Genomic DNA, 26,501 nt, shown 5'->3' with positions numbered 1-26,501 from the left:
CCGAGAAAACTACTCATCAATCATCATCATTATATATATTAGTTCGGTGGTCAAAATTACATATTTTAATATTAATTGGCATTTAGTCAATTTAGATAAACTTTAGACATTCATAATTTATCTTGGACAATGCTCAATAACATTATAAGATTATTGATTTAAGTGACAAAATATTGTTAATAGTGCTAACATTATTTCATAGTAACACGCATATACTTGTCTGGAGGAAGCCGTGATGATCTCGTTCGCGTCCACTTGGCGCTACATGCTACTGACGCGCGGTCCAGCTTTTTTGCTATTCTCAATTCTCATTCAGCCACCGTACAGTTATCCCGCAGCCAGTGTTACTGACACAATGCAAGGTTAACATGAGGTGGACGCCCGCGCTCAGGCCGTATAGCACTTATAAGGACATTTACGTTATATGAACTCGAATGGATCAAACAGGACGAGCTAAAAACCGAAATCCGTTTACAATCAGTGAAGTCATGAAAATGACTTTTTGCACTCGTGGCGCCATTTCCTAGTTAATTTAAAAATACATTTGAGCAGTTTGCCACTCGTTTATCCTTGTACTAAAAATGGAATTTTCCCTATACTCTGCAGCTTTACTGTATACTAAATAAGTGTTCATTTATATCGGCCTATACAAGTAGCTGCAATACAACTAAGTAAGTCTATTTAAATTAATTTATCTGTACAGACCAATTTGTTATTACAGTTAATATCATACATATATAGATTAAAAAGTAGAGATAGCAAACTGGTTCCACCTCGACGGGATGTTAGTTACATTAAAAGCCCATTGCGGAGTCAATAGCTTCATCGCGTAGCGCCTCACTATGTAGGTGCGGCAACAAATCAATGGAATCATTAACGAGACATTCTTGTCAATGAGTGCAGTGAGCTGTTGCAATCCGGCGAGCCTCTATTCTCTTTTACTTTCGATCGCACATCGACTCGGAAAAAGTCGCCGGCCGACGTCTCCGGTCGTCCACTCCAGCCAGGGCCAGTGAACGAGCTAGATTCTTTTATTTCTTTTTTAGTCCTTACACCCGCGAGTACAGTCTAGAATGCCGGCATCCCGTGTATACGTCTTCCTTCTTTTATTTTTAGTTTGCGCGAAAAAGGTGGTCGACCAGTCGTGGCGACAGGGTCAATGTATCTGAGGATTTTACCCTTAGCCTATGCAGCTGTTGCACAATAGTGCAGAATTCTATGAATTATGAATACAATTATTTTTATCAGTTTATTACAATTTAATGTTACAAAGTAATTAGATAAAAAAATATTGTCTGTTCTTGTTGACTTATACAAACATCGATTATTATATTAAATCACAGCAACATTTCATTTTAAAGATAAACAACTAACTGTAGTTACATTGCTACTATATGTAACAATTCATTATAAAGTTTTTAAAATATAGTATTGTACCTATTTATTATACCTCAATAAAGCCTTAGTGAAAACGTTTGTGATAATTGAATTTTAATACAATTTATATTTATATCAAGTCAATATTTATATTTGAAAACTTTATTTATACATATAATCTTCCCTCTGCTTTCCCCGTGAGAAACGTAATGCGAAAATATGTAGATAGGTTGATTCATAAGTATACTTACTCACCTATAAAGACTACTGTATATTTACAAAATATAATGTTAAGTTATCCTAAAAGGTTGTTTCGAAATAATGTTTGGGTAACAAACATCACGCAACAGAGTATTCGTTTGCGGGCGGGCGGTGAGGGCGCGTAGCGGCCAAGCTCGGCGATGCAGGCGCGCCGCGCCAGTAACTCGCTGTGTGCCGCTCGCGTACTCAGCGGTCCATCGGTGTCCTTGCATTCTTCAAATGAATAGCAGAATGGTACCGGTTCATTGACCCTTGACAATGTGAAGGGACCAAAGCCGTTCTTGAGCTTTAGGCGTGGTGGTTTTACGTAATAACGTCAGAGGGTCGAGATCATTTGATGGTCACCGGCGATATTACTCTTATGTGTTAGAAATCACATGGTTTCTATTATTAGTACCAAAGTGTAAATAATATATGATAGGCATTTGACCTGTAGTTAATCACAGGATTATTCAATATGCCTAACGAGAGAAGCGTTCGCGTCATTGCTTGAATAAATATCCGAGTATTGAGGTCAGATCTGACCCTGTTTATATACTCACGAACTGCTAAGATGCTAAAACAATAAGCTGTAATATTTGAAGAGTAAACTGTACTCACACGTACAAATTTTGCAAGTTATCATTTTAGTCAATATTTTACGACAAACTGTAGGTTTTATTTGACACAAGCGTTCGTGCTACTTTTGTACTTACGTTATTGTGACATTATCTTCACTGCACATAACTTTTTTTAATCCTGTTGCTACGAACCACTTAATTAATTAATAATGACTACATCTATAGTCGTACATATAACAACATTGTAACTGATCGCTGTATGTGCACAAAAGATATATGAGAAAAAATATTATTGTAAGATTTTATCAACATATTTGTTAGAACTTTTGTATGTTTATGCGCGCTAATTACAGAAAATGAGATGTCAAATTTAGGGTGCGGTTTTATACTGTGGTAAGCCTCACTTAATATTTGTTTTTTTTCAAATTCGTCTACAATCATAAAGTTAAACGAGTATGGCAGTATCATAATTATGAAAGAAAGTTTGTTCGTTAAGTCTAGACGCCGTAATGGTTCGTAATAGAATTTAACACATTTATTAACAAGTAGGTTACCTTTTATTTCAGTCACTCAATATAATTGTCCCAATCACGCAGATATAGGTATAGATATAAATAGATGAGATGAGATGTAGATGTAGATAGAAGAGTTTTGTTATATGATATTAATCAGCCAATAAGATTAAAGTAGACGTGTAAATAAGAAAATGTAAAACTACATCAACTGTCAACGACTTCATTGTGGTGAACGATACTTGAAATAATTTACCTAATGTCGGAATAATTATCCCTAAGCATTTTCACCGAATTTGTAGCTACATACTGTATTTTGCACGTTCAATAGTTGATATTATATTAACGGTTAACTAATACTGGGGGAATGGGATCTTTAGTAATGGAAATTCATGAGCCCATTACTAGCAATGTACCGTGTCAGGTTGACCTCCACGCTGTTCCTCCTAGAAACCATTATAATAAATTCCTGGTGAATTTATCACGATGGGCTAACTGACCTGACTTCATGCTCATTTTATCATCCTCCACTGATTTCCGGCCAGAGGAAACATTAGCGAAAGCCATTAAAAAAAATACGCTGTTACTAGAATATATATATTTTCCAAGCGTATTGGATCATATAAGCTCGTTTCACGTACCAACAATATAATGTGGAGGGCGGCGGCGGCGACGCCATGTTTACAAACAAAGAGATCAACGCACGCCAAGTAGGTTACCGCGGCGTGCGCCCGCGACGAGCGCGCTGCTCGCCGATCGACGCCGCTCGTATTGCGCGGGTCGTGGTCTTCAATTGATGGCTCCCGAACTGCAATGGCCGCTTACACTAAAATTGGACAGTGTCCTACTTTTTATTAAGTTGTCTATTTATATCACATTTGATATGGCTATTAATTGATTTAATATGATACACAAATAAAGGTATTTTAAAAGCCGATACTTTTTGAAACTGTACATGAATGTCGACGAAAAAATTGTGGGATCAATACAGAAATAAAAAATAATTACAGGATTGTCTAACAGGTCATGAACGGGTAAATTAAATTTTAAATAATGCATTACTAAACGAAATTAAATGTGATGAAACAATGATTACCTAATTCATTTAAAATTGTCATAGTTAATGACAATTTTAAATGAATCAGGTAATATATAATATATAGTATATAATATATCATATGTCTTGCTATCCTTCTATCTAGTGGAGAGTATATCTAATGCATATGTGGATGCACTTGTATATTTATAAATGATTATCGAATTAACATAATGAAATCGACTGTTCATCTCATACAAAAACGTTAAACTACCATTTAAGGTTTATTTCACTTAATGTACATAAAATATCTTTATTTAATATATCGGCAAATATTAAGTAATTTTGAAAATTTTTAATAGGACAAATAATATGTATAAAAATTATTACATTTTAAAAATATATGAAAGCTTTTAAATGGCAGTATTCAAAATGTACGTTTTGGTCTTGTCTTGTAGACAAGCATTTAAAGTTTTAAATTTACACAGAAGTAATATATAATTTTAAAAATAGGCAATTATAACTTATAATTTTGAAAAATGACATTTTTATTTCTATTTAATCGATGATATATAATACATGTTTTTTTTGGCATTGCACATCGAATGAATAACACATTTTACATAAAACTCTTCCGTTGTCTGTATAAATTAACCATAATGACTCAATAAAATAAGCAAAGGGTAAGTTTGTTAGATCGGGAAGGCGAAAGCAACGCCGAACGAGACAGTGAAATCGAGCCTTCTCACAGCACACCGGAAGAAAGTATCTAACAATTTGCATAGCGTTCGGCGAGCGAAAGATCCCGCGTTGCGCCCGCGCCGGCACTGATGGCCCACATAGACACGTTTTATAGTTTATTGTCGCGGACCCATTTCCGTGGGTGCACGACCACCGCCGGTCGCGGCCCGACACACTTCGCTCACTCCGAAAGTTTCTCCACCGGAGAAACCTACAACGTCTAATAGCACCGACATCCGTCTATGCAGATTTCCAGATCAAGCCTCCACGGACTGTGACCTAAATAAGAACGTTACAAAGCCAATAACACCAGTGAGAGGCTGTTTATTCTGACCGTAACTCGCATCATTCGTTTCTCGTTTATATAGCATATTTAAAATTAAACTCTTATTCTATTGTTGTATAATTAACATAATAATTCTAATGATTAATTGAAAGATATGTCGCTTGTTTATATTATAATAATTATTATGACTTTTATTAATAAGTTACTTATTATAAATTGTTGTTAGTAAACATTATTAGGATAATATAATGCTGATTTATTCCAACTAATTCAATATACAATCGGTAATGTCTCCTTGTGAAATAAAATAAAATAGTGAGAAATTTAATCAGTACCATTAGCACAAAATAAGCAAAACCAATGACAACATCAACTCGATTTCATTACAAATAGTAGACGCCGAGAAAAACTTGCACTAGTGTTACGTTAGAAAGCGTAGACATTTCACCATAAAGCCTAGAAAGTGTATATGGGAAGAAAGTGAAGAAGTAGGGGAAAAATGCATTGCAGTGCATGGCGGTGCGGGAATGCGGTTCTCAAGACAATAGTCACTCCGAATCTAAATTTCCAGTCTGTACTCACTTTTTCTCCAAAGATGAAACTGCAGCGTTCGCTTACACACATTTCTCCGCTCGACTACCTAGTTCTTATATCAATGCACTCATTTTTACTTTCTTTCCGTTCGCTCTTATTCAGTTGTTCAACGCAATTGTGCTCAAGGAATGCTCATTCAGATGTTTCGAATTAAATTCGATATAAACACACTATAATTATACAAAAAATAAAACTATACGTTACTAAATTAATTGTAATATTTATTTAATTATACATGTTATATATAATTAAATATGCCATTTTCGCGGTAACTATTATAATTCGGTAATTTATTTTAAAATATATAGTACATAATGCTACTGGTGAAAAAATTCCAACTCATACCTAATCAAACACATAACAAGCAAACAAGGTTAATATGTATTTTACCCTTAAAATTAATAAAATGACAGCCTCTTACCTCATATTCCCTAAGCTTAAATGCTATTGAAGCGAATTAAAAAATAATCTTATTTCTATAACAAAACGCCGAAACAAAACAATTACAATAAACTTGATCAATACATTATTTACCACTTGATGGTATTTATATATATACAATTTGATGAAATTATTATTTATTAGTGAGAAATAATTTCGAAATCATTTAAAACAAAACGTAAAGCCAAAAAAAGAATTTTGTAACAACGTGTTAAAAAAATGTTATTATGTATCCTTACATTATAAAATAACACAGAAATAGTTCTACGATGTAATGCTAAATGAAATATGTAGGAACGCCTGAAAATTTTCAGCGGTGAAATTACATCGATTGAATGAATTTTATGTAAACAAAATAAAGGACAAATTATTTAATTTGTGTCGGTCTTTTCTGTAACGTAATTATATCTGAAAGTGAAAATCGATTGTTGTTCACACATTATGCTTTACTAATGGGACGTAGGTAGATCACGCATGCGCGGCGCATGCCAACAGCGTCGGCGCCTGTACCAACATATATAGTTAAGTACTATCATCTATTACGCTCGCCAGCCGGAACACAACAACATGTTAATATAGACATTAACTTAGTCTTAGAGCATTTTTGTATTATGTACATCAATAAATACTCATAACAAAAACATAATAAAAAAATTCTCTGCAGTGAAAATTCGCTGTAAATATGATCCGTTGTGAAGATATAACGATGCTGCGAATCAGCGCTGCTAGATCTCTTATTATTTGATATTTTAATGACAATTTCTTTCCTAAGTGTAAGTTCCGTTGAATAGTTCGGATGGTGACATGCAAGCTGCGTGTCCAAGAGAAAATGCAAAGATTGACGAGCCAGCACGAAACCGCACCTACTACTCTATATTTTGCTTGTAAGCAAAAAAATATGCCTTTTAATGTGTCTAGTTGAGCGTGGCATGAAGTATTGTAGAAGATTTTATATATTATTGATTAATATGAGTAATAAGTAAGCCGTGCGTCACAGCAAAAAGTGCTCAGATGACAAATACATGTATATCGGATGGGAAAGCCATTTGTTATGAAGCAAAGTCGAGCGAAAGAGTGTAAAGGAGAGAGATGAGCATTTCACCGCGCGGGGTCAACGCGCCCGCTATACTGTCGCTGATTGTGGCCCAATTGCTGTATGTGGGTCTAGGCCGGCGTTCGTCGACCCGAGTGACACACTTAGTGGCGCCCGCGCACGTTCGCGGTGCTTTCACGCCCCACCCTCGCGTGGGGGGCTCTAACTCTTTCACGGAAAGCTGTGAAAACTTATTATATGCAAACCTGAACGGAAACTATCTAATCATATGCAAATATGCACTTTATATTCGTGTAGGTAATGTTATTTTTTCAAATTAATGCACTGAATTTTTTATGTTTCGTTAGCACAAATTACATTACATAATGATATGCAGCAAATAATATTAATAATTGTAGACCTACCGATCGCTATTTTATCTCTATGAATATAAAAAAAATTAATTTATTACATTGGACAACAGCGAATTTGTTAATTTTTAAAGATATATTTCCTAAGGCCTTTTGAAATGTAATTATGATTAGTTACGTTATTAAGTGAATTCTAATTATTTATTAACATGCCTATTAGACAAATAATAGGCAAAAGAACTCAAAGACTAAAGGTTTATCGCTAATTATATGTATTATTATTCGCAAAAATTGAACAGCTTTTATGATCTTAAGCAATTATTTTTGTAATTAATAAAGTTTATAGCAATTTTTTCAATATAGATGTTGTTACGATTGGTGGTAATATTAATATTCTTTAAGTATAATAATCGGAAAGCATAATTTTATATAGTCATAATTTATGTATGAATGTGGTCTCTAATGAAGACATATGTTTATAGCAACAATTCTGTCCCAAAATTTAAGTAAGTTCAGTAATAGAACGCACAACAATAGACCCCAGAAACAGGTTACCAGATTTGTTCAAGGCACGCCTCTTACAGTTCGTGCGACCTATGGTCTGTCGATGGGATATACCGATCCGCGTTGCCAACTGTAAAATCCTTAGCCTTGAAGAATTGAATATCAGAAATCCTTTATTAGCTCATTTTCGCTTTCTAATCTCGATCATCCCAGTCTTTGGTCCTCGCGCTGAGGGCCAAAATTTCAGTACAGATACACTTAAAACTTCAAAACCGCTAATGAACCTAATATTGCATGAGAGCTCTAATATCATCTAAAATAATACTCATTATTTTTGCTACTATCATTTCTATAAATTATCTATCTTATTCATGAAGAAATAATATATATTATAGCTATATAGATATATTATAACATATATATATATATATATATGTCAGTAATATTATATGTTAATAATAGACATATGCTGTGTATTGAATTGAGACATACAAGTACATAACTATTCTGTACTTAGTTACAAATGTTATTATAACACAGAGGTGGCCACGGCACGTTTCTATGTAAAATAAGTACAAGCTGGCAGTTTCTTATTGTGTTTTCCTTGCAATATATCTTCCGAGAAGGTCTAGGAAAATAAATTGAACATCAGAAGTCAATACCTTTATACAGTGTTATTTATCTTACAATATTGCCATGCAGACATCTGTGACTATAATACCTACAATATGTTGTATATTAAACAGTATAAGAAATAAACTTACTTTATGTTGATGTACGATGATGTCGTACTTACTCGTAGTACAATGATTATGATACTATTATTTTATTTATTACCGTTATATTTAAGAGACATTTTCGTATTTTTAAATAATGAATTTGGAAAATACTCTTATTGCAAAATGTACACACCCGACTATACAGAGTGTACATAATTATATATAGCGAGCTTTATAAACGAAAACTTCAAAATATATTAGCATTTATTATTTTCATCGCCACAAGGTCAAAACTATTTTGGTCAAGAAATTTCGTGTTATTTTCAACTTTCACGCCTTTTTCCTGCCTTCTTTAAATACATATAATTGAGGATTACGCTTATAGTTTTGCTTTTACGTTGCCACTAAGACAGGTATCTTATGTCAATCATCTTCAAAAATACATTTTTGGTGATTATCATCACTTTATGAATTCTGTTATGCACGAAATGGATGGTATAAAAAAGCGTAGGAGTACGGCGTTTTGGATGAAACAAAGGAATTTGGTTTATAAACGATTATGAGAAAACAGGGGATACTGCAATTTGGGAGTTAATATTGCAATGAACTGCAGTGCCTTGGAATGCATGGATTGCATACCCTTAAATCTTTATTGGAATAAGTATAAAGAGAATAGAATACTTGATAATCTAATACAGGATAACTCACTGAAATAAATAAAGATATAAAATATACAAAGAATATAGAATAAGCAGAGATGACAAAATAAATATCCAGTTATTGTAAAGCGAAAGCTTAAGGAAGGAAAACCTAGTCAAGATCGCTTGATGTGGAGATCAGACGAGCTACAGGCTTTCTAATCATAATGTTGGCGACGTATCTTATATAGGTATAATTGCTAATGAAATACAGATGGGAACAAAGTTCTGATAATTTAGAATATACGAACTTATATGATTTTTAATAATCCGGGAACTTACACATACACACTTGCACATTATCTAATCCCAAATTAAGCCGAGCTTGTAGATACTGAGTAGGTATTAAAACACCGATACAAATTCTTAATACTTACATAATGTAATAGAGAACACCTGAACGAATACAAAGACGAGAATTAAACCTATTTTCCGATAGTCGCGGGTTTGATTCTCGTATTTAAGGCGGTATTTTGAACCGAGGGCGTCGAAATAATCAGATAATAAAAAAAGTGCTTCAATGTAAGTTTATTTGAATAAATGATTTTCTATTCTTTCTATTCTATTCTATAAATTGGAGCTGTAATTTAGGCGATTGAAGACTATGAAGTAATTTTTTAGTTGACTTTTTTAATTAAATTTAATTATACCTTGTACACAAACATAAGATTGTATATAGTAAAAGTGGATTGTATTCATAAGGGAATACCACACAATTAATTTACTAATTAAGCACAGTGGGACAAGTTATGGTCTAAGGGTCTATTCACATGGTATAATGTCTACTTGCTTTACTATGTTAACCGTTTTGTATTCTTTAATGCCAGTTTAAATTACCCTAATTACCGCCAAGCAGTTAGCTTTGTATGACGTGTTTTCGTTGAAGAGTGATATATATAAGGTAAGTGATAAGGTAGAGAAATTACAGGATATAAAGGCCTAATACCACTCATGCAATGTCATTCCATTCCCTACCATTCCGGAGGACAAAGATTGACATAACGGGAATGACAACGCATGTGTGGTGTCGCGCACGAGCCTCACGTGATATCATGATGTCGATAGTGCTGTTCATGTATTATTTAGTTCTTCAGGGGCTTCTAGGAATCATCAGGTGGAATATCAGCTTATTTACTATTACAGTTATATACAAATGTTTTAATCATGCTAGCCTAGCCACTTAGTAATGGATTCTATAACTAATACATATATCTTGTCAGCATAATGCTTTTGTCTAAATTATAGTCATATTATATATATTTCTATTAATGTTTACACATAACTTCGACATGACTAGAATTATATTCTTCATCAGTTGTTATTAATAATCAGATTTATTGATAATAATATTATTTTTATAAAAAAATATATCAATTAATCATTCTTAATTCAAATTTTACACTACTTAGAGATTTTTCTTGCTTGAATTAACTGTAATATTTATTTAAGTCTACAACTATATCAAAATTTTATTGCAAGCGGTACGGATCTTCTTCTAAATATAATAATAATAATAATATAATAATCTCAGGACAATTCACACAGAGCCATCTAGACCCAAGTTAAGCTAGCTAGAGCTTGTGTTATGGGTACTAGATAACTGATACATATACATAAATATTTTTTTTTTATAAATACATACATATTATACATAGAAAACACCCAGACCGATACAAACAATCATACTCATAAATACAAATGTTTGTGCCGTGCGAGGAATCGAACCCGCGACCATCGGTCGTAAAGCGGTGTGCTTGACCGCTAGACCACCGAGGTCGTCATAAATAAATATCAAAGCGTCTTTACAATACCATCTGTATAATACCACTACAATTCATATTGTTCCCATGGTACTGTGTGGTTGTAAAAAGGGCCTAACATACACGATAAGCGATTGCTCGTTAGCCACTCGGAGAGAACAAGGTCGGGTGATGTGGAGCAAGGTCACGTTGAGCCAAGTCTTTGAGTGATAGCGTGACCTCTGCATTCATTATCGACTTGTGATCAACTCTCCACGGTGATTGACGTATGTCAACAATACATATATTGCGTGTAGTTAGGTACATATAGATAATAATAATATCCCTGGACAACAGCACAGCGCCATCTACTACTAGACAACTGATGTAAAATATACCTATAAAACACCCAGATTAATACAAACAATGATACTTATATGAATATAAAAGTTTTTATATGAGTATAAAAGTTTATAAACCGTGCGAGGAGTCGAACTCGCGACTATCGGAAGTAAAACGGCATATTAGAGTACTACATCACCGAGGTCGTACATATAGATGTATCATACTCATAAGATCCTGCACTTTATACAATTAGTTTTACAGAACTTTTTATACTAATACATATATCATGAACTTAATGACGATCTCGGTGCTCTAGCTGTTTAGCACACCAACTACTTTGTGATCGTTAATTTGATTCTTGCACTATATTACAATTAACTATTTATGAGTATTGTACTGGTTTGGGTGTTTTCTATGGATGTTATATATATATATGTATTTACAAAAACATATATTTGAACAGTTCTTTTGTAGTTATAGTTCAATTTCGTTTCTTAGTTTCTGTTGTTCATAAAATATAACTTCACATATGTACTTATATTTACATTTCTATAAAATATATTCTTACTAAATAATATAATATATAACATTTATATATTAATGTATAATTTATGTAGAACAAAACAAACAATGAGTTGATTTGTACGTGGGTTCGCGAGGTATTAACACGCACATCGGACATTACAAGCTCATTCATTGCCAATCAGCTATAAACTCTGTGACTAAATGAGGACATATTTACTCGTAATTTAATTTCTTATGCAGTTAAAGATTCCCTTTACGTCATTACATGCTTTAGTGCTACAAGCTAATTGAACACTTCGTGATTATACTTTTTACGCAGAGTACAAAAATCAATGAAGCTCTACGTTATGCAAAATTCTTTATACAACATTTATAAAAGTGTAATTGTGCTATGATTTGTAACTAACGAATAAATGGTTTTTCTATATAGCTATATTAGATAATCACATTTTTATTGAATAAATACTATTTATGTAAACAAAATACCATACTTACCTTTTGTTCATTTAACCTCGAATTTAAAGTTTTATGTGTATACAGCTCAGTTATTATTATTTATCAAAACATTACACAATAAGTTTCTGAATTTTCTTATTTCTAAATTATTTATATTCTAATGCAATATAATATCAATATATAATAGTTTTATTTCCGTTTCAAAGCAAAACATGAAATTGACTTAGTACCGTGACTCGAGTTAGTAGGTCATCGATTTTTTGTTCATGGAATCAATAGCTGCATAATTCATAGAAAAACTTGTATATTTTTACTAGGTAGCTTTATTGCTTAGGTACTGGTTAATAAATCTACCGAAAAATCTTTTATATACAATTGTGTATGATAATAAACAAATTTTTTTTATTCGTTAATATATTTTGTTTCATAAACTATTTTGTTTCGTATACTAACTCTGATACCATTTAAATGAGGTTTATACTAACCAATATCCCTGCTATTGTATGTTGAATTTATTTGAATAGACAATTTTGAGTATAAATATTAGCTCAAACCGTTAGCAGAAAAATTAGAAAATCTTCTACACACAACTTACTTAAGTCAATCATTTATTTCTATATGATTCTACATACATGTACAAGGAAAAAAGCACGCTCTGAAACATATCAATGTGTTATTTACTATTTGTATAAATACACTAGCTAAACGTTATTTTGTCATATAATTTAAACACTGATCGACCACTGATAGTAGAAATTTATTAAAGTATCGCTATTAAAAATAGGGGCTGACGATAGGAGGATGAAAATTTAGGGTTCTGTGTGTTTTTAAAGCTGAATCATAAAATATAAAATAAATATATCTCTTTATATAAAACAACTATCTTTGGTGTGGACCTTGACACTTAGGGGTATGAAAAATAGTTTTGCGTCCTAAGTTCTCAGGGTATGAAAAATATTTTTGCGTCCTAAGTTCTCAGACCTACTGAATATACACACAAAATTTCAGAAGAATCGAACCATTTCGGAGATATTTGTTACAAACACTGTGACACGAAAATTTTATACATTAGAAGACTTCTACACACATACACTACATTAGACGTATATTAATTTCGGACAAGTAAGGTGGTATGAGCAAACATTTAATATATTTATGCATTAGTATATTTATTTAACACAACAACTACATATAAGTAATATTAACTTAATTTAACACGACAACTATTTATTAGGAAGTATTTCTTACAGAAACTTGGCTAGACTAGTAAAACATTACCTTATAGACGCTGTGTATTTATAAGTATCTAAATATAGGTATATACGACATTGGTATCTTTAAAATAATTTATATTATTACCGTCTGCAGATAATTTCGTGTTATAAAGATTATCGTGTTACATTATTGATGCAATTATAATGTTATATTATAATTGTTATGGTATTTTCACTAATATTATTATGGGTATATTAGCAAAAATTAAATATTTTACAAATACAAAAATTAAACTTTATATGTTAATGTTATAAGAATGTTTGGGCTGAATATAATCGTCATATCCCTTGATATGGAGGTCATCATCATCTGACAACATTAGAAATATTACGTAATATCCTTTCTCCAGTATGCTTAATAACATAATTTACATTTCAGCAATTTTATGATTTCAATTGGTATTCATAATTATACTTATATATTTAGATATCGAATTTTAACAAATAATTAATCTCTAACTACCTACATCATTACCATTAATCATGCTGTTGAGAAATTGATAAATAGTAGTCATAAAAGATACACTACACACCTTATTTGTTTACTGTAGAAACATCATTAATTACTTCGAATAAGTCAAGACGAAACAAAAAGTAAACTGTCGTTGTAACTGATGGGGCCATTAGTTATCTGTTCACAATTAAAGGTTCATTCAAGAGCAGGTGCACAAAAAATGTTCTCCGAAGTGTGAATATTCCAAGAACGAAGTATATTTTTAAACGGAGAATGCAAGTGCAGCATAATTGTGACGTCATTAAAAGGAATGCAGGTAGTACAGGAGGTGACTCAAGTGGAAACCCAATAGGATTTAATACAGAAGTAAATAGGAACCTGCTATAGACTGCTCATTAATTAATGAGCAGTCTATAGCAGGTTCCTATTTACTTTACAAATAATTATTTGTATTGTAAGAAATATGGTGAATTATCAGTCTCCTCTATATCCTTAATCTCTGATTTAAGGATTCTGATCCTTTTTTACTCCTTGTTTCAGGAATCTATTGTCAAAGAACTTTCTGATTACTAGTATTAAGAAACTATAACTATTCAGAACGTAACGTTGTAAGATACTTTAACTAATCCTATCCATTCCTTTCCTTACCTATGCTACTCTTCTTTTAACTCATAATATTGAGACTTTATACAAGGATTTATTCAAATTCAATCTACTCATAAATCTACATTGTAGTATTAAACAATATAAATAAACTCTGAAGATCATATACCTATATTAAAAAAGGGACACAACAATGTATGTATGGTTACATTCGATACAACACTATAGTTTAAAAGATGTTTCATATACTTCTATAAGCCATGGAAAATAAACGCGCGAACAAAAAGTCGACAATTGTGTATTTTTTCTACCTCCTGACGTTCGAGTCACGGTAACATTTGTCAGTGACATTCAAAGGTCACTTTCAAGAACTAATGCGGGTTTGGGCGTTTATAAAAACTTTAGATTTTGCTTAAATTTGAACGTTCATGACCCCATTATAATTTATGCACATGATTTATAGAATATTTTCAAAAGTCACTGTTGAGTCGACTCTTTTGTATTTTTGTAACGAAGCGTGAATGTAAATAATTGTGCTATCAGAAATTGCAGGATATTCTTTAGTAATATCCATTGTACTGGGTTTGATGTGTTGTTGTTGTTGTTATTTTAAGCAAGTAATTTTAAGTAATAAAAAAGTAAAGTAAATTTATCTTTATTATGTCCGAAAACATGAGGCGGAGTTAATTTATTATTACGTTTTATACGGGGACACGCTATGTATCTGAAACCTTTTAGATGACTTCTGCAAAATTACTTGGTTTGTGCGCAAAAAAATTAAATTAATAGGACCCACTACCGATAGTTACCAATTAGTTAATATACGAAGTGGTAACCGTTTAATTATTTACAGAAAGTAGCAAAACTATTAAAATTTATACAACCATATAATTGAACAGGTAGATAGCTCAAATATCAGAATCGGCATATAAAACAAGTAGATACAGCTTCACATATTAAACCTTTAATATGTGAAGCTGTACCTTATTGTTTAATTGGATCATAGGTCTGTCATCTAGATTATACATGACCATATCTGAGCGTATAAATATTAAATGGTACTGAGAGTCTTTTATATGACGTAAGTAAAAAAGAATCTAAGTGATAATTCACCATTCCGTGCGAGTAAAACATTAAGAAATAATCCCACAATTAATCGACTTCACAATATCCTGAAAAAAAAAGGTTGTAACGTTATGCAAAAAGTTATCCCTTGCATCGTCATGTATTATTTTTATTTCATTCAACCCCAGGTAGTGACTTCATCGATTAAGAATGCATGAGTCAGACAATCCGCATCTCGTACAACCTGTAACATTGCAGCTATTGAGATGCAGGCCCGGACAAATTATATTTATCTAAATAAAACTTTCTACCTTTAGTAATATTACTTTTAACATTATTTTGTATAGTTTTTATGCTGAATAATTTATATATTTGATAAATAGACTATAACAATATAACTGCATTTATTATTTTTTGGAAGTCATGTATTTTCGTGTTTATTATTATTACTTAATGATATATTATCAACCAATAAAAATTGAGTCATTCACTTTAAGTAAACAACAATGTAACAGAGTTATAATAAAATTGTATGTATCAAAAATGTATTTTAAATTCCTTTTCATACAAATTGGCATACACTCTCGAATTGTACAGAAATTTTAGAATTGATGTCTGTGTGATTGATATCTCATTACCACAAAATTATTGAAATATAAATATTATGAATAGCTACAATTCAGTCTGGTTACCAGATAATGATGCAGGCTAAGATCGTGTCTCTCCCTAATCATTCTCTTATCACAACATTAATTTAATGCCTGTCTACAAATTCCAGTTATTAATATCTACCTCAATAGTTCCTTACTTCTTTTTATTATTTTATGACAATATATATGTACTAATGAATCCGTATCAACGGAAGGTATCAAAACGCTATCTTACTAATAAAAACGTATTATTTTATTACCTCAAATTATTATAAATATCCTTTACTGTATATCTGGACCTATAGTTCGCACAGGCATTGTCAACGAAGGTGAGTTTACAAGTAATAATATTTCACTTAAACTCCAAATTATTACAGTAATATTATGTATAATATTAAAGTATAATACTAGTATTAAAGTTTGTATTGTAAAAAAAATATCCCAAAGAATATTAATAGTAGCTAAAGTGTCTAACTAGTTAACTTAAATGAATATTTATTCTGCAATTGATGAAATAATTTAATTATATCATTTTGTTCCAGCTATAAACAAACATCATGAAGACTTTCATCGCACTCTCTGCCTTGGTGGCATTAGCTGTGGCTAACCCACTACCCTTGGTGCAGATCATAGTTAATGTGGATGCACCCTCTAACGGGAACCCCGTTTCCATCATAGACGAAGAACCAATTGTCGTTGGTCCCATTGTCTTGCCTACACCTACTCTGCCCGTCATCGACCCAGCACCGCATCCCGTCATCGTTGTTGAAAACGCACCAGAAGTTGTACCCGACCCAATCATTCTCCCCGAACCTGTTCTTCCCGAACTTGTACCTGAGCCCATTGTACTCCCTGAGCCTGTTCTACCTGAATTATTGCCTGAGCCCATCGTGCTTCCCTCGCCCGCCCTTCCTGAGATTGCCCCCGAACCCATAGAGCTCCCTGAGATAGTACCTGAACCCATCGTAGTTCCCGAGTTTGTGCCTCAACCCATTGTATCTCTTCCTTACATTATTCCCCAGCAGGTAGCTCAGCCTCTTCCTGCTATTATTAACTAAATTAGTTATTTAAAATCCTGCTCATCACTTCTACACTTACTGCTGGCCGTTCTATAATAAATTGATCAAGAGATGAATATTTATATACTTACATTTAATATATCATTCAATTTGCTTCGTCAAATAACCTATTTATTTTAAAATTGTACTTCCTTATGTAATTATTAAATCAATGTGCAATGAATAATTTATTTCATTTACAACCATAACCCTGTGCATATTTCAGAAGATTATATTTATCGCTAAATCTTCCACTTTTCATTTTGTGTACGCTAATAGTGATATATTATGGAATAAATTAGGTACTATATAAATTTCACTTTATGTCTTTTTAATAAAAATTAAAATATATTTACAATTTCAAAGAGTATCTAAAGGGTGTGAAGTAGTAAGTAGAAGGAATATAACTATTGTACTAATAATATAAGATGAATAACCTTTTCACCGAAAGTATCAATTAATGAAAATCACTGTCAATTATTACATTACTCGTATATCACTCTACTCATTTTTTTTATCTGATTACAATAGTAAGTACCTACAACTCGACAGGTAATTTAACCTTGCAACCTGTTAGTAGGACAGCCTGGTTTCAAAAGAGCTTCCTCCTGCGCGAACTCGAATTTTCTCGTAGTAGTAGTTACATTAAAAACATTTTGGAATACTGTTCTTAGATTTGTACCTATATTGTACTAGATGTTATCCACGAATTCGCCTGCTTTTTTTAGATGAAAGATAGCATATGTCCATCCTTGTTACACAATCTATTTATACATGATATTTCAGTAATCAATTCATCCGTTTCGTCGTGAACAACAAACATAGAGACGGACATACTTTCGCATTTATAATGTAAGTATGATCTGCATAAACGAATCTACATATGTGGTCAATTTTTTTTTAAGTATTTGGAATGCCTAACTATCAGACGGTCCAGCTAATAATAAGTGGTAACTATCTCCTATATACATGAAGAGCACTACGAACATCACCCGTTACGGTTATGGTTGGATATATGGTAGAATGTACATTTGTTACTTTTTCACGCAAAAAGTACTGAACGCATTTTGACGAAACTTTACAGTAATAATAAATATCATGCGGGTGAAATGCCCACGCATAGCTAGTTTAATAAAAATAATAGCGTCTTTATTGCGTCAAATACTCAAATACTTGTAAAAAAAATATAGATAAGAATTACATATTTAGCCTATACAGCATACATCCAACACATTTCCTAACTATGGAAAACTAACATTAAAATTGCAGTTTTAGTCTATCAAAAATTAATTGACTGTACAATTGTAGTGATGTCTGTATTTCTTTGAGGGCTTCTGGGAGACTATTATAAATTTATACACATACAAAAGCAATTTTTTTATACACAGTAGGTCTTGAGAATCTATCCACCAATAGTTTGAATAGTATTTGGCAGGTAATGTTCTTTAGTAGCAGATAAACCCTAGCTACATCATTGTCGTCTTTCAATATTGTTAATTGATGTTATCTAGGTGACATTCTTCCTTGGCACGTTTTCCGTTTCCGTTTTTCTTGTTTTTAAACTTACTTAACTTTCTGTTGTTCTTATACAAATACACTCATTTCTCAGAAACTATAAGCATAATTTTTTAGTATGTTAATTATTGTATATTAAAAAAATACAATAATTAAAAATATAAATTTTAAACAAAAAATACAAGGCATAATCTCTTAAAAGTTAATAGGATTAATGTTCACAATACTTTCATATTTTAGCACCTTCATATTAAATACCTAATTCTATAATCAAATATTCTTTCGGTTATTTGTTATTTTTAGATAGAAACATAATATCAATAAATATCACATCATGTTATAATGTGACAGGTAGGTACGAGTACGTACTAAACCAAAATACTTCCAAATACATATAGGTCAACTCAAAACGTCAAAATGGAAGTAACATAAGTAGTAGTAATAGTAGTAATTAGTATGTTGGTGAGAGATGAATTATGCCTAGTATTTCAAGAAATGGGCTAGAGTACATTATCACCATACTAAATTGTTTAATTTTTATTCACCCTCTTAACAATTGATTCCTATATATAGTTCAGTATTTATCCTGCCGTACGTTAACTAACTGCTTTCATACAATTTATACCCATTAGAGTAGAATTCAAATATTGTAATAAAATTGTGGAGAGGCCAAATATTAAGCTGATTATCCTATTTGCGAATACAGGAGAGAAATGACCACTACGTACATATATGCCTACCTACTCAATATGCTAAGTTACACCAAGCTGTAGAATATAAATAAACATAAGGTACTCATACCAATCACAATAGTATAGGTATTTAAATACCATATACAAATCTATAGCTATAGACAATCACATAAAGGATGAGAATATCAGGTTAATTTAAAATTATGTTTTGGTAATTGAAATATTTATGTAATTAGAACTAAACTTACATTATAAAGAGCTCACAATGAGGACACCCAAACTTAACGTCTCATTAAATCAAAATACAAAATTGTGGAGGATATAGGTTTATTATGACTATTTAAAAATTTTATGTAAACTTAATTTATTCAAGTCACTTCATATTATAGCATTCAGTAAAAATAAGAAGTACGTAAGGTGTCGCACCTAAATGCGAGTACCTTTTGTTTAGAATGAACTCAGAAGCTAAGTTGCACAGTTTATACTTTAGTTGAGTTCACCGGGAAGGATCACGGGCTCAGGAACGATGACGGGCTGTACGGGTGAGGGGAGAACGATGGGGGCGGGGATAATCTCGGGAAGAACGGGCTGGGGAAGTTGGACGGGCTCAGGTACGGGCTGGGGAAGAACGGGCTCGGGAAGTACGATGGGTTCAGGTACGACTTCAGGAAGAACAGGCTGGGGAAGTTCGATGGGCTCAGGTACGACCTCAGGAAGGACAGGCTGGGGAAGTTCGATGGGCTCTGGTACGATCTCAGGTAGGACAGGCTGGGGAAGTTCGATGGGCTCAGGCACGATTTCGGGCAAAACGGGGGTGGGGACGATGATAGTTTCCGGTGGTGTGTTGTCCTCAATCAGAACAGGGTTTCCACTGGCGGGACCATCGACATTCACGATGATTTGCACCAAAGGCAGGGGGTTGGCGGCAGCCACGGCCACGAGGGCTAAAAGTGCGACGTAGGTCTTCATAATTTTTACTGCAACAAAAATAATTAATTAACACTACGCATTTATATATTATTGATAATTTGAAGTACTTTTTAATAATTTTATTTATTTGTTACAAACAACAGCTATGCAATAGGTATATGAAAATAAGATAGGATTGTAGGGTAGTATCTCTATATTTTTACGAAACACCATTATCTATAGAATACAGTGGTTACATTGATGCACTATTTTACAAAATGACTACTTGTATCTCAATATCTTATTACTGCAATTTTAATATTAAAGAACTACCCACTTTAATTAAATTGCTTACCTTTGCTTTGTAGTTCGGAATAAACTAATAGAAAGAGTAAATTTGACGGCGTTTATATATAATTTGTCTTGATATGAAATATAATAAATATCAAAGTTACTGTTGTTATCTGATTACTTTTAATGCGTTAATAAATTTTAAAGCCAAATCTTTATTCTAGCCATAAATTATAATTTTGCTTCTTTCAATATTACAGTATTTATGTATGTATAATATAATGAATAGATTTGGTACTGTATTATCAGCGGGTGTAACGTCATAGATAGTGGATTTAAGTTTTATGAAGTAATATTAATTTTCAGTACATTTACAAAATTTTAGAGTGAGACACACTGTAATGATAGGTACTACGCAAAATTGTAAAAATTACTACTAAATAATAATTAAACTGACCGGGAATCTGTAATATTGATTTATTAAGTGAATGGATAGAATTTAATGAAAGTTTTTGATTATTTAGTTGTAACTTATGTACGAGTACTTTTCCGGAAATAGTTAAAGATATAAACAGTCAATGTTTTTAATTGACCAGTAAATATAGCCCTTATTAATCGATTTATAAATAACAGTAATATGTAGTGAATAATTATAGAATTATGAGAATAGTGCAGATGCGAAGGCGATTTAGATAAACCGCCATCAAGCAGAAGCATCTTAGTAAAAATACATTGTTAGAAAATGTAATGTAAACAGCATTTTGCACCACATAAGCTTATTAATAACGTGTTATATATAAAGAGTAGCCATGTTAGTCTTTGAGCACTTCAAAGTTGCTTCAATAGCAATATCTGTTGGAAAGCCTGTGACGATGCGGCGTTGGACGCCGGCGTGTGTGCAAACCGCCTCCGTGGAAACTGTGCCATGACTACTCTCAGTAAAAGTACTTTCTTCTAGCCGCTTTCGGAAACTTGTCTAGAACAAATTTCCTCGCTATAGTAACCTTGTACGATGTGACATAAGGTATTCGCCTGCGTATGCACTATAATTAGAACTCCAGGCGTTTTATAACCGTTCCGAGAACTAGCAATCGATACTGATTCATGCCACACCTCTCATAAACACCGTGGGAAATAGACGAGTTGTGTACCTGTGTATTTAGATCAACTTACAGTAACAATAAAATAGATACACTGTTATAAATCTGAAGTGTGTGTGTCTGTTTGTTAATTTTTCACGATTAAACTGTTTAATATATCTTAATGAAATTTAACGTGAAGATAGATTGTATAACTTCTTACATAATGAAATCAGTCGAAACAAAATTACAGGTAATACCTAATCCTATATGAAACTCATAAATATACCCAAATACATCTTAAAATAATTTAATAGTGATATGTCCATATGACTACTGGTTTCAGTATTGTTTATGATAATAGTAATATAAATAAAGAGTCTAAATTGATTTTCAGGTATTGGTTGTAAACTAGCAAACAGGTAAAACGGTAATATATAAATCTAATTGTTGTGGTGGGGTTCTTTTATATAGAGATGATATGTTAACTAATAAATAATATGTACGTTTGCAGCAGAAGAATTGTATTGTCTTTTAATAATATTTTTACAATAGTGTTAATCTATATTTGACAACTAAACTATTATAAAATCGTAATCGATCAGGAGGCCGTATATACACCTAACACTAATATTATACATCTTTAATCATTATGTACATACTTGATATCAAGTTTGATTTTAAAAATTTTACTTACGTTTATGTTCAAACTTGCTTTTACCAAATTAACTTTACATTTGAACTTATAATGGTAAATATCTTCAGGTCCAATAGACAATCAATAAATAATAATTGACGACTAAAATAAGGCTAACTTCGATGGGGTTACCGTACATATTTACCTTTAGATAATGCCATTGTTACCCCAACTTTATCCTTGTGCTAATTGGTGTATATGTACAATTTCATATTATGCGTGGACATACATGGAAATAGAACATTACAGAATACTAGCTACTCACGCTAATACTAGCTATCGCACGGGTGCAATATTTGATAATGTATTTATTTGGGTTAAGGATTGATACCATGTTTATAAAAACAACTTCGCAGATAGAGCATTATTTTACGAGAAATTTCATTATCATAAAAATGTTATAGTAAGTAAACCTTAATATAAATATATATATATATTATTATTATTATTATTATATACACAATTTTTTTACGTAACTCAGTCATTTACGAATATTTTTTGCCACATTTTTCATTCCTGCTCCGCTCCTATAGGTCGTAACGTGATGTTATATATTATATTATCTTATATATTATATTATATAACCTATAACACTCGGGGATTATATACTTATCTAACAGTGAAAACAATTTATTATTTTCATTGACAAAAATAGGATTCTTTAAACCAGAGATTACCCCGGACAAATGGACATACAAACTTTACCTCATAATATTTTAGTAGAGATTATTTATTTCTTAAGCTACTTTTCCTTTCGAATCAATATAACAGTGTATTGCTATTCATAAATGTACTACTGTATTGTATGTTACACAATACTATTACATTATACCACGTAGTAACCAAAATTATGTCTGGAAGTAATTGCACGAGAGATAAGATAGCCCTTTGTATTTTACTTCTATCTAAATAGGTTTCCTTATATGTACCATAATCTATAAACTGCAATAAAAATGTATATAGTTGTCTTTAATCTATTTAATAATTACTTTGCGTAATTATACAAACAGAATCATAATGTACATATTTCACAATTTCTAAATAAATTTTCATTACCGGCCATAATAAATAACCATAATGCCTATATTTATTTTTGGCTTAAGAAATATTTTTAATAATCATATTTTACGATCATAAATTTTCTATATATAGGACAAAACATAGCGATATAGAAATTAGAAATTGATATATAAGAGAACACAGTTGAAAAAAAAATGTTTTTCTTAATATACATAAATATTTTATATAAAATTATTTATTATCATCACTCTCTGTAATATTAAAAAGACTTTTCTCCCTTTCCAAAAAGATGTTATTAAATAAAGATCATGTGCAACATAATTATAACAATATTTGTTACAGTGTAATTGTGCAAAATTTACACATTCACCAGTGTCACCACCGATATTATTTACCTATTTTTTTTCTGATATATTTATTATTATTTCACATATATTTCATATCGTCTAAAACCAAATTCCAATAAAAGCTCAATAGAAATTAAAAGACATGTTTAAATAAGAGTTATTTAATCTGACTCTATATGATTATTGATGTATGCTTGTAGTTATATTGTTAGATTTGGGCCACATTCAGTTGGCAGTCGCCAGCCGGTTGTTGAGTTGCTATATCGGACGGAAATCAAAACATGTCACGAATACTCCTGACGAGGAGTCACGTCCTGTTAAACCTAAACATAAGGAATCAGGCCACACAAATAAAATGCTTTCTATTATATAAGTAGCTATTGCTGTCTCTTACTCCTATTGAATTTGTATCTGACTTCTTTCTATTTTAGATCTTGAGTATTTCCATTCAATTATGTTTTTATTTAAATATCGAAATTCTTCGTAATTGGAAGATTTCCTCTTATTTTCTTCATTTGTATGAGCACCGGAAGGAAAGCCAATAAAAGACATGGAAAATACATACATACATAATACATATTGTAGGATCTGAAATTTCAAACACTGGCTGTGTTTAAAGTTATTTTCCGTCATATTTATTTTAAAAACTAGCTTAATATTTCAATTTTAGTCACATTGTTAATTGGGTATACCACTGTTAGTTTCTAATACACAAACTATGTCTATCTAATAAGTAACAAATATGATTGTCGTAGAACCTTCTCTCCATTTTATTCAAAAATATTATCTAGTAAAGAGGACTTTCGTAGCTAAAGATACTGAGTAGACATCAAGAGAAACATGATGAGTGTATAATGTAGGTCATAGCTATGACTTTATAGATACTATGAAAGTTTTTGTACTTCCAATTGTATTATTAGTATGCATTTACCTATTCTACATTCACGTTGCAGGAAATAATGAGGTATCTAGCTCATTTATAAACTTTAGAATCGTAAATACTAACAAGTAATGACGTCCATCTGCATAATAGTTTAGTACTTTGTAAATAACGAAAGTTCAAGAAATTTCAATTATTACTATTAAAATCTTTTTTTAGTACAAAAATTGAAGAAATCTGTTTATGGTTGAAGAAGAAACCCTGTCCATTTAATTGTCACTTTACTGTATACTCTAAATAAAATATTCAATGTCACATGTTCATAATGTCAGTTAATTGTAGATACATATTATTAAAATATGCGTGTCTAAATTAGCGAAAACAATTAAAGAAGTTTTGGATTTCCATCGGACTAAACTGACTAAAGAAACTTGAAAATTTATTTTAAAATAAAGTAATATATAGGCAATGACTAAGTCAAATAATATTAAAAGGCAAATTAATGTAAAACCTTCCTTTAAAGATTTCTTACATATTTATAACAGTTTAGGATTTAATCATACACGTACACAGATTCGTAAAAAAACAACCTTTCATTTTTATAATTTTGTTAATTGTCTTGTATATATATGTATAACAATATTTTACATGTACAAAATATATGTGTAATGTTTGGTAGGTACATAAGCCATCTATATAATGGTGACGTTAAATATTTTATTGTCATTGAAGATTACAGATATGAATTATACTGACAGTATGAATTACAATTTTTGATATAAAACAATTTTGTGAATGGCTTATGATAAATCAACATGGGTACATACATGATCGTATAGTACATTGGTACAACACAATATTTACTTACTAAGTACTTCATTATTGATTTAGTTATTTACTGAACTTAATTCTTATAAACGTCATGTTTAGAATCATCTATATCGTCTCAGCCAGTTAATCAATTTCTCTTTTTATAAAGGTACTTATATATTAATAATAAATGTATTTTAAAATACCTTTTTAGCATAAAAAAGAAAGCTTAAACGAGAAATCTCTCTTAGTATTATAGTTTCTTGTTCCCAGAAAGTTCCGTTATTTGGAACACGGTACTAAACCAAATGTGCCTTTGGATATTTGGCACTTTTTATGTGTCTGGAACGGGACAAAGAGTCATTTATAACTGTTCCGAAGGGTAATAAAGCATTTTCCATTATTTCTGATCACGGCGTTGGGTACGCACACGTGTGAAAATAGGTCATGAGACTTTCATTTTGCAAATTGTTATTTCCTTGGTGAAACCTACATATCTGCCTACTGCGACTAACAACACTCCTATAAAAGGATAGATATTTTTAAACATTATTTCATTTATAAAAAATTGTAAACGAGTATTATACAGTTTATATACATATTTATACTATTCTTGTATTGTGTATATAAATATATCTATATACATAATAAGCTTTATAGTATGGTATGTATAATATCCATGAAAATTTATAGTTTTCGATAAGAATCAGTGTAAATTAGAAATACATTATCAACTTTTCTTACAAAATTAATCACAGGATTCCGCTGTTCGTATGGAGATTTTAAATTTTTTTTTTCTTATTTCCACTTTACTTCCCTTTAATATTAACCCCAACGCGAAAGGCCTATTAAACTCAGTTTGGCTCTTTCTGATTATCCTCGCTTCATATTCTAGCACGAACGAAGCGACGCCTACTGTGTAATAAATTATATTTTATGGCCGAGTAGTTGAGTATTTT

General features: G+C 31.5%; 2 protein-coding genes across 3 annotated transcripts; one reads left to right on the top strand and one right to left on the bottom strand.

Annotated features, from left to right (window-relative positions):
- Positions 1-638: 638 nt before the first annotated feature.
- Positions 639-17,366, top strand: LOC131848518 (magnetosome-associated protein MamJ-like). Of its 2 annotated transcripts, none has more exons than XM_059198410.1 (2): positions 639-671; positions 16,787-17,366. In XM_059198410.1, the coding sequence occupies exon 2, from the start codon at positions 16,802-16,804 to the stop codon at positions 17,300-17,302; it is 501 nt and encodes a 166-aa protein (XP_059054393.1). In that variant the 5' UTR covers positions 639-671; positions 16,787-16,801; the 3' UTR covers positions 17,303-17,366. The 2 variants fall into 2 exon arrangements, with proteins under 2 accessions (XP_059054393.1, XP_059054394.1); XM_059198411.1 differs by lacking the exon at positions 639-671 and adding an exon at positions 16,554-16,573.
- Positions 17,367-19,898: 2,532 nt separating this feature from the next.
- LOC131848520 (magnetosome-associated protein MamJ-like) lies at positions 19,899-20,478 on the bottom strand. The gene has a single exon (XM_059198412.1). It carries the CDS (start codon positions 20,476-20,478, stop codon positions 19,996-19,998), a length of 483 nt encoding a protein of 160 aa, XP_059054395.1. The 3' UTR covers positions 19,899-19,995.
- Positions 20,479-26,501: the final 6,023 nt, after the last annotated feature.

The sequence above is a fragment of the Achroia grisella genome, unplaced genomic scaffold (genome assembly GCF_030625045.1).
Source record: "Achroia grisella isolate CSIRO2021 unplaced genomic scaffold, CSIRO_AGI_Agris_v1 utg558, whole genome shotgun sequence".
In the NCBI taxonomy this organism is placed as follows: Eukaryota; Metazoa; Arthropoda; class Insecta; order Lepidoptera; family Pyralidae; genus Achroia; species Achroia grisella.
The sequence above is the reverse complement of the archived record's forward strand: the minus strand, read 5'-3'. Positions and strand labels throughout refer to the sequence as shown.

Excerpts from the sequence above, each read along its gene's own strand:
- LOC131848518 (XM_059198410.1), top strand. The coding sequence starts at position 16,802 with ATGAAGACTTTCATCGCACTCTCTGCCTTGGTGGCATTAGCTGTGGCT.
- LOC131848520 (XM_059198412.1), bottom strand. The coding sequence starts at position 20,478 with ATGAAGACCTACGTCGCACTTTTAGCCCTCGTGGCCGTGGCTGCCGCC.